Here is a 19,394-nt window from a genome sequence, read left to right as displayed (position 1 = left end):
GTTCATTAATCCTAGAAATGTATGCTTTTGTTGTGAATTCCACAGGGGAATTGAAATGTGCATATTAGATCTATTACTTTTTCACCATGTCTACCTTAAAATAAGTTAATGCTCATATATACATACATATATGTAGATATATAATTTTAATATGCCCTGCTGAATATATACTTTGAACTTCATATCATAGCATTGAATCTTTTATAAAGTTTATATTTACAGAAACCATCAAAAAGTACTCATTATTCTATATTCTATAGAGTTTACATAGGTTTCATATTTTTAAACTAATTTCAAGGTTTTTTTTCAAATATTTTTAAAAGTTGTCCCAAAAGTAAAGGATGCTGTCTCGGCTAGTCACAAAGCCTGGCGTGTGTATCTGCTAATATGTCGATAGCAAGAAACAAGCTACAATTATCGCCAAAAACATCGGTCTCCGATGACAAATGCATCGATACCACTTTCACATCTTTAGCAACTGCGAATTTGTGGTGTGGAAATTTCCGCAAAACAAAAATAAAAATAGACCTCGCTGTGCCAACTTGCAAGCGATGCACAAAGGGGCGCCACCTTGGCGAGTGGGCGGTGCCAACGTGGCATCCGGAATGGTGGACCAGCTGTCCGGGAATCCCGCAGTGGGAGATGCGAAAGAGACTGCAACCAAACAACAACAACTGATAAGAAGTGAAAGGTGGGCCTGCAATCACTGGACTATTCTCCTGGGATTCATCGTCATCCTAATCTCGATCGCACTGCCCACGAGCAATGCCACCCACATCAGCGGACAATTCCAGACGGGGGACTTCTTCCAGTTCCTGGCGAAATTCGGCTTCAACAAGGCCGATCTGACACGGCGCAATGCCTACGGATATATCTATGGCAATGTCACGTCGTCGGATAAGTATGCAGTTCCCTTGACACTCGTCGTCCTGGACAGGAGCACCTTCCTCGAGTTCTACGGCAATCGCAGCCAAAGGAGTCGGGAAGCCGCCTGCAATGGGATGTTCTCTCGCCTCCAAAGGATCGCCTACGATTCCACGTGTAATCCTCGTGCCAAAAGGGACTTCCTGCGCCATGTTCCCTGTCCCGTCAATCAGCTCTGCAGCGATGAAGATGCACCCGGAAACGTAGTCCCGGGATCGCAGTTCACCTACGTTCTCAATCTGGAGGCGGAGCCACGGTGAGTTCTTGGTTTTTCCAATTCGGAAGATAAGAGTTGGATTGCAAAATTCCCCATTCATCTTCAGAGAATGCCTATCTGTCTATATATGTACATATAGACCTCTTAGTATGAAGCTTGCTCCATACTGATAACATGAAACCCTATATCTTTGTTTATTTGTTCCGGTATTCCTCTTTTGTAAACGAAAAGCTGAGATAACTTTTCTGTTGTTTTTTGTCTGGGACATGACTTTGAATAATTGTATTGTTCCAGATTTTGCTTTATTTTTAAACTGATGCACATTTTTTCTTGACAGATTTTGGTACATCTCCCTTGTGGCCTGTTATCAAAACAAAACCACCTGCCAGTGGCACGCGCACGAGACTTTGCCAAGGCTCAGTAAATTGGGCAGCAACCTCCTCAACACACTGCACTACGACATCCATCTGGTCAACTTGCATCCGAACAACTCGGCCGCACATCCACTCACCTACCAGTACTCGTATGATCAGCAGAATCTGCTGGAGATGTACCTGGTGTTCCTGCTCGTCTACATTGTTCTGCTGCCCATGCAAATTTATGCGGTGCGGCGGCAAAAGCATCCAGTGACCAAGCTGTTTACCCTGAGCCTTCTCAGCGAGTTCGTTAGTCTGGCTCTGATCACCGCTCACCTCATTCACTATGCGGCCAACGGAGTGGGCGAGCCAAGATTGCAGGCAGCGGGAGATGTCCTGGACATCCTGAGCCGCACCACATTTATGTTGATTCTGCTGCTGCTGGCCAAGGGATGGGCAGTTACCAGGCAGCAGATCAGCAGAACGGGATGGATAATCCTCATGTCCATCTGGGTGCCATACTGCGCGTTCCACGTGTTCCTTTACATCTGGGATAGGGTAAGTTGTGAAAGATAACTAAATATGGATTTGCCAACATATAAAATAATAAATGGTTTGCAGACGGAAGTCGATGTGGTTTCCGACATCGATGAATACCAGACGTGGCCCGGCTGGATAGTTTTAATACTACGGTAGGTCTTTGAAGTCTTCCTATGTAAAAGTGGTATTACCTAATTGTATTTACAGCACTTCCTTTATGATGTGGTTCCTGTACGAACTGCGCAACACGATGAAGTACGAGCACTCCACAAAAAAACTGGACTTTCTACTGCACCTGGGCGCTTCCAGTTTGGTGTGGTTTATATACCTGCCTATCGTGGCAATTGTGGCGCTGCAAGTCAGCCCCATGTGGCGCTACAAGCTGCTGCAAGGCATCACCAACTCGGCGGACTGCATGGCCTATTGTGTGATGACGGGTCTGTTGTGGCCGCATCGAGCTGGTCAATATCTGCTCTTAGCAGGCACAAAATATGCAGGTGAGTGCGGTTATTATATTGCCGAACTTCAAAAAATGTAATTTTAATTTCTTTTAAAGGCATGGATGAGTTGGACGAGTTTAATGAAGCGCCGCACATAGTTAGAGAACGTGAGAGGCGTCGAAACTCGCCGCCCGATGATGTTGTCATTGGTACGGGGAGTAGGGGGATGGTGCTTTCCACGAGCATTCCACATTCGCTGAACGGCGATGCCTGCAACGATCTTTTGGAGGCTGAAGACCTCGACGCGGAGCTGCTCACCGATCTAAACAAAAACAGCCATATTGTGGCGTAGATGCAACGGGTTAATTACTAGGTGTAGATGTCAATTGTGCTAAATGAAACACGAAATGTTATTCATCCTATCCATAAACCATACATATAGCTAGATTTTGGTGGGTTGATATTTCCAAGCTTTTCAATAGTATTATTTTCTTGTTACAAAAACTACTATTTTCGTATGAACAATAATGATCTGTTTAAGTATTTTTTGCTTAACTATTTTGTAAGACAGTAAGTTACTAAACAAATATTAGTTCTTCTTATTAGTATTTTTCAGAGTTAGCATTTAAATGACGTTTGACTTGACTTACTTTTTATTCTTCAAATCGACCCACCATTATCTGACACAAACTTATCTGAGTGTATATTCCATATAGTGCGTAACCACTTACAACGAAGTCAAAGCGAGTGCAAAAATGCACCAGAGTTGTGTGATTTTATGTAATATGCTTGAATTTATAATTAGTTTCTAGTTAACGAATAGGAGAACGATTCGATACAATACGCTTCAGCATCATCATTTCGTTGCGGTAGTTTATGCATAAGCTTACATTTAAACAAACTACCGACTACCTACTAAGATAAGAAACCAAGCGGTATTTTGATAAGAACAAACCAAACACACGAGCTACAACCACTTGAAATTGCAAAACGAAAATAGCTGAATAAATGAATAATTTTTAGATAACTCTTCTTTATTTGCTTTTGCTATTGATAAGTATAGCAATGGACATATTATTCTGTAACGTTTGAACCCTAAATACTCTATAAAAAGGAATGAACCCTGCGTGATTTATTTTCAAATTTAAGTTGATTGTTTTTCTAAGCCATTATTTATAATTTTCAAAACGGAAAATATATTATCTTGTATGTATCAATAGTTGTGCTATTTGATTTTTATTTCGTTTCGAAATGTTATTTATACCTGTTTCTTGTAGAGTAGAAGGGTATACTGATTCGTTGAAAAGCATGTAACAGGCAGAAGAAAGCGTTTATATTTATAAATGTATATATATATTTATAGATAAACACCATTGATATACATAAGTGAGTCCCCCTGTTGCGTTTGTTGCGTGTCCTTTAAAAAGTCCCTGGAGCCCTATTGTCAACTTTTGCTTTTGAAATAACTAATTTCTATTTCTAAGTTTAGTTTCGCTTTCAACGTGCAACAAAATGAATCATTACTTATTCCTGCGTATCTACTTTCAAGTGAGCCGCTTGATTGGACTGTGCAATCTGCACTACGATTCCGCGAATCATCGTTTCATTCTTAATCGTGTGCTCACGGTGACTTACTGTGCCATCCTGAATGTGGCCTATCTTTTGATCCTTCCATTCGCCCTGTTCCTGCTAACTGGCAACATCTACGACTGTCCAGATGCGGGCATGTTTGCCGTGGTCTACAACGTGGTGGCTCTGACCAAACTCCTGACCATGCTCTTCCTAATGAGCAGTGTGTGGATCCAGAGATGTCGATTGCAGAAGTTGGGCAACGACTTGATGAAACTGCTGCACAAATTCCGATTTCATCTGGGAAATGATTGCAGGAATAGATGCCTGTGCAAGGCATTGCTGACCAGCTCGCGATTCCTGCTCCTTACCCAGCAGCTCGTGACCCGGGACTCCTTGGTTAATTGTGAGGGTAACTCCAGATTGAGGAGAGCCATGCTTCCGTACCAAATGGCTGCCATAGTGTATGCCCTAATCATGATTCTATTGATGAGCTATGTGGATTTGACGGTCTATATGGTCGAAGTAGCTGGCAATTGGCTGCTGGAAAATATGTCCCAGAGGGTCCTGGAAATGGTCCAGGATCTAGAAGCCTTGCCCGAACGGAATGGCATTCCGCGAGAGATGGGACTGATGCAAATCCTGGCCGCCTGGCGAAAACATTGGAGGCGCTGTCACCGTTTGGATGAGCTACTCAAGCAGATCGTGGACATCTTCCAGTGGCAGTTGCTCTTCAATCTGCTTACCACTTATATATTCAACATTGCTGTTTTGTTCCGATTGTGGATTTACCTGGAGTTTGATAAAACCTTTCACATATGGAAGGGCATACTGTATGCGGTGATTTTCCTAACCCATCACGTCGAAGTCATAATGCAATTTTCCATTTTTGAGATTAACCGCAGTAAGTGGTTGGGTCTCCTGGAAAGCATTGCAAATCTGTGGGACATTAATTTTTCGGGAAGTCAATTTAACAATAGTGGAATAGTTCTGTCTAGAAAGGTAATTATTTTTTTTTTGAATCTGAAGTGCAATCTTATTAACTACCTTTTACTCCAGTTAGAAGTTTCCCTGTTTTACTTGAATCGGAAACTGCAACTGAATCCAAAACGTGTAAGACGCCTGCACATCGTTGGATTTTTCGACCTGAGTAATTCATCCGTCCACAACATGACACGAAGTATAATAACCAATGTGTTGGTTCTCTGCCAGATTGCCTATAAAATATATGGCTGAAAAATGGTTTGTTTATGTAGAAACGTCTCTAAAGTAATCTAAATGAATTTCAATCTCAATTTTACAAAAATGTTATGTGGTTCAAAGATCTGCGTAGATTTCCCAAGTTTGTTTCAACATTATGGAAAACTACATATGTATATACTTAAGCTTTATAGAAAACGAAGCACAGATTTATTGAAAACATAAATACATTTATAGAAAATGTAGCACAAGTATAAATATTTATTTACATTTTTGTAGACTTATTTATCCGCTATAAAAGAAAACTCAAAACGAAAAAAGATTTAAATTCGAATTTCATGTCCTATAACAATCCTATAACGGCGAGTCCTGTAAGCTTTCAGTGAGCTTTTAAATGTCATGTAGAGTCCTGAACGCTTGATAGGTTTTCATTTACGTATCAAACCGTGGTAACAAACCATTCATGAATAGTATAAATTCAGTTCGACAGCTTAAGTACCAATAAAACGGTTTACGTCTTAATAAAATATTTATTAGCTTTTCTCTACATTTCTGTTTTGTTGAACAAATGGGTAAAGTATTGGTGATCATTGTTTGGTACTCTTTGGCGTCTCAAATCGAACTGCATAAGGATAACGACGTTGCTCAGAATGGAACCAATATAACTAAGGCAAGCGGGTTTGTCCAGCTCCACGATTCCGCCTATTTTGTAGAACAAGCGGTTCCGCCTCAGCTGCATGGTAAAAACATCCAACTAAATGGGAAATTTATAAATATACATTAAAGTTTGTTTAATCCCATGGACTCACCTCCTTTTGCATCCTTGTGCCCACTTTCGGTATATCGCTAAATTGCCTTAGTTGCTGGCCAGTATTATTGCAGGAGGTTACCACATTATCCAGCATTTCCATTAGCATCAGGGTTCCCCAGAAGTTGAACACGATCAATCCGTTGCCAAACAAGATGCCCCAACCATCCGCCTTGATGGTGCTATTGCTGAACTGGACGGCATGATAGAGGATATTAATACCGGTCATAAACATGTTGATGAACATCGTGGCGTTAATGACATCATACAGGCCAAAGATCCTTCTGGCTAATCGAAGGGTTTGCAGGTGCATAGAGGCTACGGAGCGCAAGGATTTCCACTTCTTTTGGGCCTTCCTGCCATGAAGGGCGTTTATGGCCAGATGGATTACCAAAAACTGATGATGCAGTAGAACAAGTATTCCGTAGAAAGCCATTTTTACGGACAACGAGTGCAGAAAGTGCGTGAGCCGCGCACTGAGAGCCAGTAAACTCTGTTTGTTATTCACACCGAGCAACTGATACTGCAGCACCGTGGAGCACAGAAAAGCGGCATAGAGCAATGCTATTTTCCGGACAATTATTTTGGCCAGGGACGCTTGCAGGTCGAGCAGCTCTTTCCTGTCCACTAAGGCCTTCATTATGTGTCCGAATCTCTTCCAATAAGTCAGCGAGTTCTTATAGAGCCGAATGATTTGGTGCCGTTTCAGCCACAGGGTTCCATAGCAGGCGACGATGGCTACGACGCGAAGAAGGAGCATCGCAAAGAAGCTCCACTGCAGCACTATGTTGGACTTCATGTAGCCATCTTGCACGATCTGGGGCACCACGTAGTACAAGTTGAGAAACAGGAATATGCCTACAAAGAAGCTGTAGAATGTGTAAGTTCGCGATACCTTGTCCAAGCGTATGCATTTCCTGTGGGAGCGTATCCTTAAGGTGGTGCTCACTAGGCCGAAGACAACGGCATGGCAGTAGACCACGTTCAACACGCGACCCAGTTTCGGATGCAACATGTTGCAATCAAGGCAGCCAGGTGACTGGCCACTTCCTAAGCGCGGCAATCAACTAATTAGGGCAAAGTTTATTGGGGCTGCGATGGAATGACGATGAGCAGACAGGTTCTTCGATTGCCGGCAGGATAGCGGAGCTTCCATCGATTTGATAGAATAGTTGACGGTCGTCCTTTGCCCGAAGCAGTTGTCCGTAATGCTGTGGAAATTCATGTACATATATGGGATTGGCTGTGGTCTGATGCCTGCTCCTCTGAAGAAGGGACAGTTTCTTCTGGGATACAGGCAGAGATGGTACCTCATCTATACGGCCTGTCTGCACGGAGTTCTGCTGATGGTCCTGCCCTTCACCTTTCCCCACTACATGTACGATGACAGCTACATGAGCAGCAATGCAGTCCTTCAATGGGCATTTAATCTAACCAACGTAACCCGAATCATGGCTATGTTTTCGGGTGTTCTCCTGATGTGGTTTAAAAGAAAAAGGCTCCTGAAGTTGGGTGAAAACCTAATATGTCACTTCTTTAAGTGCGAAAAACTAGATGATCGTTCAAGAAAGTATTTCACATTAAGGAAAAGAGTTAGAAAAGTGCTTTTCCAGATGCTACTCGTGGCTAATCTCAGCATTTTGATGGGAACTTTAATTTTGTTAAGAATTGATTCGATACAAACATTTAGTAAAACTGCCATGATTGTTGCCCATATTATACAGTTTATATATGTTGTCCTTATGATGACTGGAATATGTGTGATCCTGCTAATTCTCCACTGGCAGAGTGAGAGGCTTCATATAGCACTCAAGGATCTGTGCTCCTTTCTAAATTATGAAGAACGCAACGCCTTAGTTTTATCAACAGATAAGGCTAATAGATCCCTTAGAATCCTGGCTAATCTCTTTGAGCTTTTTGCGGAGAATCAGCGTCTAACCCGTGAAGTTTTTCGAACCTTTGACTTGCCCATCGCGCTTCTTTTGCTGAAAATGTTTGTTACAAATGTAAATCTGGTATATCATGGAGTGCAATTTGGCAACGATTCAATAGAAACCTCATATTACACAAAAATCCTGGGACAGTGGGTGGTAATTTCCCATTATTGGAGTGCTGTTTTGCTCATGAATGTTGTGGACGACGTCACCCGGAGGAGTGACCTCCAAATAGGATACCTCCTGCGGGAATTCAGTCATCTGGAATTGGTCAAAAGGAAATTTCACTTGAAGGTAACACATTTCTAGCCAAATATTTTTGAAAATTAATGTGAAACATTTTTAGCTGGAACAGTTTTCGGATCACCTTCGTTGTCATCCTGCCACTTACAAGGTCTGTGGACTATTCGTCTTCAATAAACAAACTAGTTTGGTTTATTTTTTGTATGTCCTGGTTCAAGTTCTGGTGCTTGTACAATTTGATTTGAAGAATAAAGTTGATGAAAGAAATAAAAAGTGACATTGAAGCTTGAAAAATGCGAAACATAGTCTATTCAACTATTACGTTAAACAAAAAACACCAATGGCTTAATTAGTACTGTCAGTTCTTACTATTCTTATGTTATCTTTAAAATTGAAATTGATATACTTGTTAAAGAAGTTGAATTCCATCACTTTTTTCAATCGTTCCTAAACGAACGAAAACTGTGCTGCGGTGTGATCCTTTAAACTCACCTCGGGCCGTGTAGTGTGGTGAAATTCGATCAATTTGCATAAACAGAAAAGTGCGCAGTAAACTTTAATTATCAATCTAATTAACAAAAATATAACTCCTTAAGTGTTTATATGTTAGTTCATCACCACTTTAACAGTTATTAAATATTAAAATTCATTAATCAATCAATTGGCAACAAACACAAAGTCGTTTTGGATGAAGCAGGAGATTTCTTAGGAAATTACTCTTATGCACGATATTAAATGTAAGTATGTATGTACTTATTCTTGTATATATGTATGTATGTACGTTTCTATGAATTGTGTCTCATCGATTATCTACACGAAATCAAAGACAACGTATGTAGACTTTTATCCGCCACTGTGTGTAAGAATATACATATGTACATACATATGTTCATGACTTAATGCCTTCTTATAGTCAAAAATCATAATATGTTTTGGCGCCCAGGAGCAGGATCAAATTAGGCAACAGATAATTTCAATAAATGTACATAAATATGTACATACATCAAGTGGCAACATATGTGCACACTGAGAGAAAACAAAAAAATGTAGAATAACTAAATGCTTTTCAGTTTGGATACTCTATCGTGCAAAATCCATTTAGTTTTCAAAAATATATTTGTGCTGGAAGTGAAACGAAAATATATAAACTATTTTCTCAGTGCATTAAGCCGCATGTAGCGAAACCTCTTTGTCGGCTAACAAATCAAATTTAATCAAGCTCGCAGGAAGTCATGCCCCCGGGCTGGATTTGGTCATTAAGTCTGGCCTGCGGGGCAGAATGCTACAATACTATCCGATTGGCCCAAACCACTCCGATTGTTCCTTTCCTTTCGCCCCGTGTGGTTCGATATTCCTCTACTGCTTTTTGTATTAATTCCAATTATACGCACGACTGGGGAATTTCCATTTGGGTTGAAAGGATTTCGGGTCATTATGAGCTCCCACTTCATCATTCCTCTGCCATTCCTACATCCTCCATCCTTTATCCTTCGATTGCATTGTTTTTGGCTGCTAACTAGTTGTAGATGGGGCGGCAAGGGGTTAATTGGCCAAGGTCTGTGTATCGATTGCAAACTGTGCCTTTCGGACTGGCACTGTGACATGGTCGAACCCACAAATCGAGAGCAAACACGATTATCCTCTGATAACTAATTAGCAAACTGGAAAAGTTTATTTGGCAAACCATTCAGATTTGCTCCTCTGTTGGGTAAACAGAGATTTATGAAAACAAGTCGAGGAAAAGAATTACATTGTCAGCAAAGAAGTATTCCCTTAAGTACCTCCATTATTTCTAATATAACTACGTCTGTTTGGTTGGGGTAAATCAGAAATGTCCTTTTTACAGAGATATAGCCATAAACTGCAGTTGGGAAACTCGATCGATACTAGCTGGTTAGTCGTGGTCAAATCCAACTGAAATGGGCCAGTCCAGTAAATTTCCTCACAGTCCAGTGGGTCAAATGAAAATTTGAATATTTCGTGCATCCCTGGTTCGTGCATGCCCTTAAAATGCAATTAATTTGTTATAAAGTTTTGGCAATAGTTTCGGACTAAGCTTCGTTCAACATACAGCTCACTGAATGGACATGGACAAGTTTTCCGAGGAGTTTGCGGGGGATTTGGAGGTCGGAAAAACAGTTATCAACACCCGGAAAAGCGGGTGTGGGCGCATCCAAAAAGGGGGGAACCACACAAATGTGGGTCAAGTTATTTTCAACACTTAAAATAAACTCTGCTGCCTCGGCTTTGCCAGAATCCTGGCCAGCATTTCTTTAGCCGCCCATTTTCTGGGTCAGTCGCAAGCACAGTCCCGCTTTTCCGACCACTTTTCCAACCGAAACCCTCTTTGTCATCGCCGTCGCCTCGGCGCATAAATATAAATTGTATTGTTTCAAAAAAGTTTCCCCACTGAGTTTCTGCGGCCAGCGGAAAAAGTAGTTAAAGTTTTGTTTTCGCCGCTAGTTTATTGCGTGATTTCCTTCGCAATGACAGGCGGTGGGTGGTTGGTCGTTTGGGTGGTTGCCTGGTTTTGGGTGGTTTAGGTGGATTGGGTGGTGTGTGCTGTGGTCTGAGTGCCGAATGATAACTGCGAGGCAAAGGTGGCTAGCAAACAGCTTGCCACATTATTCACAGTTTCTGCCAGTGCATTTGTGCGGCTTTTAACAAGTTGCGACTTTCTTTTGGGAAATACAAAATTAACTGAAAGCTGAAAATTTGTGCGAGTTAAGCACCGCTCATTAGACAAGCAGATTTCTTAAAATAAATGCATAACCTTTATTGCTCTAAAAGAAAACTATCTTGAATTGCTTATACTTAGTTCTTAGTACTTTTTTCTTGGTAGGGGAATTATTCTCTAGTATGTCAAGACCCCTTTCGCGTTTCAATTTTTCTTTACGCCACTTCATTTATTTATAAGATCTTAAATGAAAATACAGAAATGGGAAAGTACTCAACTTTTTCATCCATTTTTTGGCCCCTCACACCAACCGTTAGCAGCTGGTTGCAATTGCACCGATTTAGGTGATAGCACCACCTTCGAGTGCACTTCAAGTTTAGGGATACTTGAGGCTAGTTTACAATTCCGCCAATGCAAGTAACCGTTATGCACGTACCGCCACGTGACCAGAAGTCAAAGAGGCGGTGCGGGATGGGGGGGCGTGGCCGTGTCCACAGATCGGCGCTCTTTCCATGCGAGTCGTTTTGGCCTCTGGCAATTCTAATTGCATTTTTACTTAGTGCGGAGTCGAAAAGTTTCTTCTTCTAGCGGCGGCGGGCGGAAAATGGCGTGGGACGAGGGGCGGGGAGGGGCAACTGCCGTGCGTAAAGTTTAATTAAACGTGTTTGATTTATGACTTGTTGGGCATTCGGCTTCTGCCAGCAGCTGCAACCGCAATTCCAATTCCAAAAACCTAATGCGTTTATTTTGGGTCCGTGTGCAGGAGGGGCGAAAGTTCGCCGCTTTTCCTCACAGCTTCGCACTTTCCACGCTTTCCCCGGCTGGACATAAAAGCCAAGCACCTTTATGGCAGCTGCAGCTGTGTGTGGGTGTCTGGAGTGCCGTGTGCCATATGATTTCCGTTTCCGCTTCCGTTTCAACACACAATTTCCAGCACCTTGCGAACGCCGCATCTCTGGCCGTCGTGTTCCATTAAGCGTTTATTGTTTTCGTGGCCATTAAAGTTGCATTTTCCGACCAAACGAAAACTTGCCTCAACAACTTTTCCTCAACAAGTTCATCATCAAAGTTGGAGCACAAACAGCAACAGCAGGTGCGAGCAAGGCAATCTAAGTCAATCTAGGCGCAAATCCCAGGGCTTAGGATTTGGGCCGCAAATCAGGTCAGGCCACAAGCACAAATCTCTAGCTCAATCCATGCTGAAAAATATTCCACGATAATCAACTTTGATACACGTTCGCAGGAGAGCCTTCGACTTTGCCTTGTAGGCTTTTCCGCCCTGCCATGCATTAAAATGCCGAAAATGATTGGGAAAATCGCAAAAGAAATCCGGAAAAGGCTCTGGCGCCCAATTCGCCCGCCGTCTAACATGGAGGCCAAGGCCTGTCCCTTATCCATATTTTTTATGGCCAAGGCAGGAAAATGGAAAAAGTTTATGTTAAAGCCACTCTCGCCCCCGTCGATGAACTGTGCGGATAATCGCAAGGCCTTTTCCTGGCCATTTCCACTGGCTTAGCTCGGCCTGTTTGCTGCGGATGTTGGCCAAGTTAATGGAGCTGTGTGAGGGGTGAATGAAATGGCCACCACGCGATTGCGTGGAAAAATTAAAGTGCAACGTTTTAATAAACTGAAATACTACTTTAATTTTTCAGTCTCATTACACATGCAGCTAAATGCATTCGGTGCACAAAAACATCTCTGTCTAACTGAACAGCTCTTGTGTGCAGAGACAACTATTCCAATTGCCCTTGTCACAACACACTAATTGTTCCTGTCAATGACAAATGCGCAAAACAGCTAGAACGAAAAAATTAAATACAGGAAACCAAGCCACATGGACAGCAAAACTGGCCAAACAGAACTAAGAGTTTTCAGTCGAGTTAACCGATAATCCACTTCGAAATCATTTTCATAAACGCTGAAATATGGCGAGACGAACGGGAAAAAATGCAATATATTTCATTAATGGAAACGTTTCGTTTTTTGCGCAAATGAAATTTTACATTTAACATGACCAATTAATGTGCGGCAAAGCCGCAAATAAAACCGCTTAATTACGTGACTCGGCCAAAAGGCAGGCGGCGAACGGCGAACCAGCCAGCAACAAAGGCAAAGCGGCGCAGAAATTTGCATGACACGCACCGAAATGAAATAATAATATGGTTAATAAAGCCAGCCGCATCTGATTCATACACTACGCTGCCACAACCAGACCCACACCCACATCCACACTCATGCCACCTATTTGGTTCCCGGTTCCCGGCCAGAAATCCGATTCCAGTCTCTCTCTCCGGCTGAAGGCCAATTATCGCACTTATTTCGCTGCTAATTAAAATGCAATTATTTGCTTTAAACAACATAATCCCACTGACAGCAACTGGCATTTCATTTTATTTGCATATCGATATGGCCATTGAGGAAAACTTTTCGGTTCGACCACCAAACCAGCGATAGACCAGCTTGGACTGAATAGTGGGTGTTAGCTTTGTGGAGCTGGAACCGAACCGCTGGTGGGATTTGACCAGCGAATTCCTTTGACACGACGGATGAACTGATTAAAAAAATATGATAAACAGCGAATATTTTGATAGAATAAGGTTCATATCGCACTCTATCAATTTGTAAACGAACTCCACAATGCTGTTTATCTTTGGAATACTTTTATGCTGAGAGTATTTATTCTCATTTAATAAAACGTAACAATATCTGTAATTATGTATGTATTTAAAAGCCTCTCCTAATCCGCTTGCCCAGAGAGTAGTCACTCAGAGCATTCCATGTGACATCAGTGGGGCACATCAGTGTCCGTGTAGCAGTCATCGTCATCTTCGGCGGTAATATGAGCCGGTGGTGGCTTAAATTTCCCGCGATACGAATGCACCTGCGTGGGCACCTGGACAGTGCGTTGCGTGGGACTCGTGTGTCCAGTCGCCGGATGTCCCTCGAGGTAGCGACCACCATTGGCATTGACATTACGCCCGGCTTCATCAACAAAATCCGCGATTATTTGCCACAACGGCAGGCGATCCGCCAAACCACGGGAGCGAGCCTGAAGCACTGCAGCGGTGGCAATGAGGGTGAAGTTCAGCAATCCTGCATTGAATATATGCAACCAAGCATTCATCTGTTGCTCACTGTCAGGCGAAACAATCGGTGGCACAGGAAGGGGCATCGGAATGGGAACGGGGATGGGAATGGTCGTTGCTGCTGAAACCTTCTCGACCGGATCGTGGGTGCGTGCCACCGGATGACCATTAATGTTTCGCTTTTGGGGCAGTTTCAGGGATTTCAAATCCAGCGGAGGCGATGAGTATGATGATTTGGATATGACAGACGATGCCGACGATTTTGTGCTGATAGTGACTTGCGGTTTGGCCAGGGTCAGCGCCAGGATGGAGGGATAGTTGGCAGAACCTGTTTGGTAATGATGCTATAGGCATATTACAGGATCATCCTACAGTGCACTCACCCGTTTGGCTAGCTGTCTCACGGGCCATCCGCTGCTCGGCTCGTTTTACCCAACCGCGAACCGTCGACTCCGGAACCCCCAATTCGCGGGATATTCCGGCCTTGGTTTCACCGCCCCGGATACGTGCTATGGCCCGCTCCTTGTCGTCCAATGAAACCTGCACTCGTGGACGCTTACCACGCGGTACTCCAAACCTTTCCATTCTTGACGCACTCCAATATCGATAGGCGAGTATCTTAGCCAAGCAAAGAAGCGAGAAGAGAGCAGTGAAGAACTTTCGACTGGTTTTTGGGTCTAGAGATTTACACAATTTCACTCGCGTTGCCCTATTCCGGACGTTCTGTTCAGCTCGACACGATGATTTGTTTGACAGGATTTGAGAGGTGCGGGACTTTTGCCTTTGGGCCAGCTGACATTTAAAGCGCCGATGAGGTGGATTTTTCTTCGCGTTTCACAGGCCTCTTCGTCTTTTCCTTTCGATGACATTTGCTTTCTCCTCTGCTCCCCACTCCCGTTCTTCAGGAAATCTTTTCACGCAGAGCTGCATTTCGTCGCTTTGGGAGGGGATGCCAACTTGCTCCGAACCCTTCAATCATAATCAACGGTTTTTCAAGTTCTCAGTTTATTCGTTTTCGTATTTTTATTTTTACATTTAATTCTGACGTACACTAAAATATGTGTCCTAGTTTCCAATTTATTTAAATTTTTTTAAGGGCATTGATTTCAATTTTCTTCTGGGGCATTTCTGTTTCTATCTTTTTTTTTTGGGTTTTTACATTCTCATTGTGGTAAGGGGTCAGCTGTACCTTAGAGGCGCAGAATTTTAAGGAGTTTTTGGGTTTCAGTGAGGAGTTTACTGTCAACAATATCTTAATGGGGGGGCATGTGAACAAGGTTTCGGGTTTGTAATCCGTAATGCCACGCTTGTTCATCCGATTCCATTTCTATATAGACTTAAATGCTATAACCATTTTTGGTTTCAATTTACAATTTCTCTGGGAATTATCGGTTTTTATTTCCTCGTTCTAAAATTTCAGCCACAATTTGTGGAATTCATGGGGGAAGTTCTTCGTTCAATTATGGACTAGGTAAATCTATGTGCAAAAAATATACCCTATATTATGTATATCGTACATATATACATATGCATGTATATATATATATATATATGTATGTTTTGGTTGACAATTTGCCAACAATAGTACAATGTATTCATATTGTATTTTTTCGGTATAATAACTAATAAAAACCACCAACAATTGTTTATTTTAATTATTCTTTTACTTTGAATTAAATGTTTGCTTTCGTTTCGACATTATTTTGTTTTGTCTTTTTACCTGTCTACCTTAATTAAAATCTAGTTTCATTACGCTTTTAAAGTATTTCGCTTTTTTCAACAATTATCACGTGACAATTTTTTATTTTAATTAATTTATTCAGGGCAGTTTAAGTTCTTTCCTTTGTGTGAGTGTGTTTTTTAAACATTTATATGTTTGAGGGCTTTAATAGTTTTTATCGTACAATTATTTTCAATTAATATTCATTATATGTCACGTAGAGCGAAAGTTATAGACTCCACTAGTCAGAGCTACATACATACTTGTCAGGGGGATCCTATATGCAATGCAGTAAAAGTACCATAAAGTGAATGTTTTGATTTTTTCGAAATAATAATAAAGTAATATAGATAATATATTGTTGGCAAAGAGTGCCAGTTCAGGAATTTAACAAAAACAAGGATAATCAAATGTTTAGCATCTAAGTATTGGTCAAATAAACTAGAAAACAGGTTCACAAAACTCTTGATCCTTAGGTAAATAATGTGCTCAGTAATCCTCTTGCAGATGATGCCTTCCTTGGTGTAAGGACGAGCTTCTGCACATCCTTCTTAGAATCGCAAAAAGCAGTGCGAACATGAGGCACAGTCCGAGGGCTATCAAGGACAACTTTCCATATGGCAGCTCACTGAGATCGTGTTTCAGGCAGATCTCGGGAGATTCATCATGCAGCACCAACTGCTGGTAGTCGCCAGCATGATGGAGTAATCCCAGTTGCTCCAGATTCCACTCGATATGTCGGGTGAGTTGCGACAACGTCGAAGTATGCGTCACATTTGGGCAATTTGCTATTCCATTGCATAGCAAGTGCTTCGGAATGCAGACTTCAGTGTCGCCAGGACATCGAAAATCACAACCGCCATCCTGAAGAAGGGAGGCAGCCAGACTGCCGTCCGGATTGCGCGGCAGGTGGAAGAGTTCCGTCCAGACTAGTCGGAAAATGTTTCGGCCTGGTTGGCCATCACCCGTATACTGGATGAGCACAGGCAGGGGTTCCTGATCGGCACCCGTGGCTCCCAACTCCGCTGTGGTAAGGATGGGCAAATCCCTGGCCAAGGATATATTTTCGGGACAAACCACAAATCTGGGCTCAAGACGACCAGCCAAATAGACCTCGATCTTGGCACTCTCGCAGCTGCGATCTGCAAAGCGTGCCTTCTCCAAGTTGAGCCACAAATCTCGCTGGGCGGCCACTTTGAGTTCCCAAATGCACTTCTCGCGGCGATAGTGATGCTCTGGCGGTGCCATGGGTCCCGATACCATGGCCAAGGCCTTCTTATAGGGGAATACCAGTTCGCCATCTGGTGAGGGTCCCAGGGTAATGGGACCACACAAGGGACCATGGGCAAACTCATAGGTGGCCTCGAAGAGAGGATTGGGGTTCTTGAAGTAGGAGGTAATGGCATGCTGGCCCTGCACAATCATTTCGAGATTCATTTGATCCGCCGAGGATATAACTCGAACCGCTCGGGGGATATTGTCGCAAAAGCAGGCCAGGTTATTCTGGTACTTATCCCGCTCCTCCCAGATCACCAGTTTGTCCACTCGCTCCTCATGACACCGCGTGCAGGCATTGCTATTGTATGGAAGTTCCTTGAAGGAAACCGAATTCACTTCGATTATGGCTCTGGCATACAGTCTTCGATCGGTCACAAATTTGTACTGACAACGCACATCGCTTCCGCCGGTTCTCTTGAAAATCAGTGAGTTCAAGGGCGACCGAAGACGTCCACCTGGATGCTTCCAGGCATACATCACCTCGTCACATAGGGTGTTTGGCACTGGGTCGCCAAATCGCGTATTGTTGAAGAAATCGTAGTGCGCCCAGTAGTACAGTGAGCTGCCGCTATAGCTGCCTGTTTTCGAGTCGAACTGCACGTACAGTGAGGGGCTGGTGCTCACAAAGTCCACCTTCTCCATTGGTCGCGAGAATGTGTCGCAGAAGGTCTTGATAATCCGTGCTGGATCGGCATGGTCGGAATCGTAGATCGTCAGGGATTCTCCGCAGTCGCCTTCGTACTTTAAAATCGGTGATTCGATTCGATTGATGCGAAAACTGAAAAAAAGGATTAAATCATGTATTATCTGTATATCAGAGATCGCATTAGTGTTCCTACAATTATGGTTTAATCAATAGCGTAATTGGTACGATTTTTCTGTACTCCCTTTAGGGCTACAGTGGAAGCCATAATGGTAAGAACAACTCCTCTGCTGGCACTGTGCCAGACCACAATTCTGGCCGCGTCCTTGCGCCCTACAATTTAATATAAATTCCACCTGCCAACAGGTAAATCTCTGGTAGTCTGTCTCTTTCTCTGACTCTGGGAGCCTCTCTATCGCACACACGTAGACTCGTTTGGGTTTTTGGGGTCGCGATGTGAGTTGCATTTCTGCCTCCATCAAATTGCATTCCAAAACTATTTGTGGCAGGCTGGCGAAAACGATGGGCGAACGCCAAGGATATTTGAAAGGAGTTGATGTGGAAGGCCAATTTTCTGCAGTTTTCCCGCATTACGTTGCCCGTTGCCAGTTGATGTGACTGCAGTCTTTTGGGGTGGAAACTCAAGTTTGGTCAGCGGAAATGAAAAGATCAAGGCAACATAGTTTATTTAATATATCAAAGGGTTTTATCAGCGAAGTGCAACTGCAAATCATCAATACACATACATTTCTTGTTAAGAATGTCCTTAAATATCCTTACTCCAATATTTTTCTGTTTAATGAATATATTGGTTACCATGTTTATGAACCCTTTATCGACATTTGAATAGTTTTTCGCCACTTAAATCCATCCATCGTTCTCGGTGCCTTATTCCGCAAAGTGAACAACCTGGTTCTGTAACCCGACTACTGTTTAGGATTTGCGAATATCCTTTTATATAACTGCCATTCAGAGTCGGTGAATACATTCTATGCAATTACATTTGGCTCTATCCGAAAATATGACATAATACAACATTTTATTAACTCACACAAAGTTGTGCAAAAAGTGTCTGGGAAAAGGGGGACTTGGGGGGAGTTGGGGTCGAGAAAAATCATCATCATCAGCAGTTTGAAGGAAGGGCGGAGTGGAGAGGGTAGGCGGCAGCCACGCCCTCTAATCTGCGTCGCTGGCAGGCAGCAGAGTGGCACAAATTTCATTTGGTTTCGCTCTTGTTTTTTATGCCCGTGAGTCTCTCGCCCCTCACTATTCATAATGGAGCAGAGTTACTATTTTTTTTACCCAACTATATCCCCATAACCCCCGGCTTCTTCTCGGCGCTTTTCGACGTGCCCATACCGTCATTCACGTACGCGTCGTCGAAAAGTAAGCCCCAACACCCTGCGGCATGTCCTCGTAATCCGTTTGCAGCCTAGCCCAATTCCAGTTGCTACACTGGCAAAAATCATTGCGTTCTGGGAATTCAACTTTGGGTGCGCCAAATCTCCAAACAAGGTATTTTTCAACCAACTTAATGTTAAATAAGAGAAATCAGTTCCTAAATTTGCAATACAATCACAAAGTAAAATCGACGCTTTTACTTAGCAGCTTTTTCTGAGTGTAAGGCCGAGTTACGAACTCCCAGTCCGAGTTTTCCGCTATGCTGACTCGGTGGGCGGGGCTATTTTGGGGGCGGCGTAGGTGGGCGAGGGATCGCGGGAATTGTTGTCAACTGGTTAGCCTGGTTATGTGCATATGG

At 42.9% G+C, this 19,394-nt stretch overlaps 6 protein-coding genes across 10 annotated transcripts in view; 3 read left to right on the top strand and 3 right to left on the bottom strand.

Annotated features, from left to right (window-relative positions):
- Positions 1–431: 431 nt before the first annotated feature.
- On the top strand, positions 432–3,696 carry LOC6530541. Its single transcript, XM_002091420.4, has 5 exons — positions 432–1,180; positions 1,479–2,055; positions 2,119–2,189; positions 2,245–2,534; positions 2,594–3,696. The coding sequence occupies exons 1-5, from the start codon at positions 447–449 to the stop codon at positions 2,827–2,829; spliced, it is 1,908 nt and encodes a 635-aa protein (XP_002091456.2). The 5' UTR covers positions 432–446; the 3' UTR covers positions 2,830–3,696.
- Positions 3,697–3,826: 130 nt separating this feature from the next.
- Positions 3,827–5,768, top strand: LOC6530540 (putative gustatory receptor 58c). Its single transcript, XM_002091419.3, has 2 exons — positions 3,827–5,048; positions 5,106–5,768. The coding sequence occupies exons 1-2, from the start codon at positions 3,990–3,992 to the stop codon at positions 5,280–5,282; spliced, it is 1,236 nt and encodes a 411-aa protein (XP_002091455.1). The 5' UTR covers positions 3,827–3,989; the 3' UTR covers positions 5,283–5,768.
- LOC6530539 (putative gustatory receptor 58b) lies at positions 5,753–7,184 on the bottom strand. The gene is made up of 2 exons (XM_002091418.4): positions 6,056–7,184; positions 5,753–6,000 (listed from the first exon to the last, which is right to left on the bottom strand). The coding sequence occupies exons 1-2, from the start codon at positions 7,067–7,069 to the stop codon at positions 5,791–5,793; spliced, it is 1,224 nt and encodes a 407-aa protein (XP_002091454.1). The 5' UTR covers positions 7,070–7,184; the 3' UTR covers positions 5,753–5,790.
- A 78-nt stretch (positions 7,185–7,262) lies between these two features.
- On the top strand, positions 7,263–8,523 carry LOC6530538 (putative gustatory receptor 58a). Its single transcript, XM_002091417.3, has 2 exons — positions 7,263–8,282; positions 8,335–8,523. Exons 1-2 carry the CDS (start codon positions 7,263–7,265, stop codon positions 8,506–8,508), a joined length of 1,194 nt encoding a protein of 397 aa, XP_002091453.1. The 3' UTR covers positions 8,509–8,523.
- Positions 8,524–13,551: 5,028 nt separating this feature from the next.
- Positions 13,552–14,856, bottom strand: LOC6530537. The gene is made up of 2 exons (XM_002091416.3): positions 14,378–14,856; positions 13,552–14,322 (listed from the first exon to the last, which is right to left on the bottom strand). Exons 1-2 carry the CDS (start codon positions 14,577–14,579, stop codon positions 13,694–13,696), a joined length of 831 nt encoding a protein of 276 aa, XP_002091452.1. The 5' UTR covers positions 14,580–14,856; the 3' UTR covers positions 13,552–13,693.
- Positions 14,857–14,982: 126 nt separating this feature from the next.
- Positions 14,983–19,394, bottom strand: part of LOC6530536 — a 55,186-nt gene continuing 50,774 nt past the window's right edge. For all 5 annotated transcript variants that reach the window (XM_039372037.1, XM_039372036.1, XM_039372038.1 and 2 more), the window contains one exon: positions 14,983–17,770. In XM_039372037.1, the coding sequence (XP_039227971.1) occupies positions 16,204–17,770 (1,567 nt within the window). In that variant the 3' untranslated portion in view covers positions 14,983–16,203. The remainder of the gene's footprint in view (positions 17,771–19,394) is intronic.

Source organism: Drosophila yakuba, chromosome 2R, assembly GCF_016746365.2.
Source record: "Drosophila yakuba strain Tai18E2 chromosome 2R, Prin_Dyak_Tai18E2_2.1, whole genome shotgun sequence".
Lineage (NCBI taxonomy): Eukaryota > Metazoa > Arthropoda > Insecta > Diptera > Drosophilidae > Drosophila > Drosophila yakuba.
The sequence above is the reverse complement of the archived record's forward strand: the minus strand, read 5'-3'. Positions and strand labels throughout refer to the sequence as shown.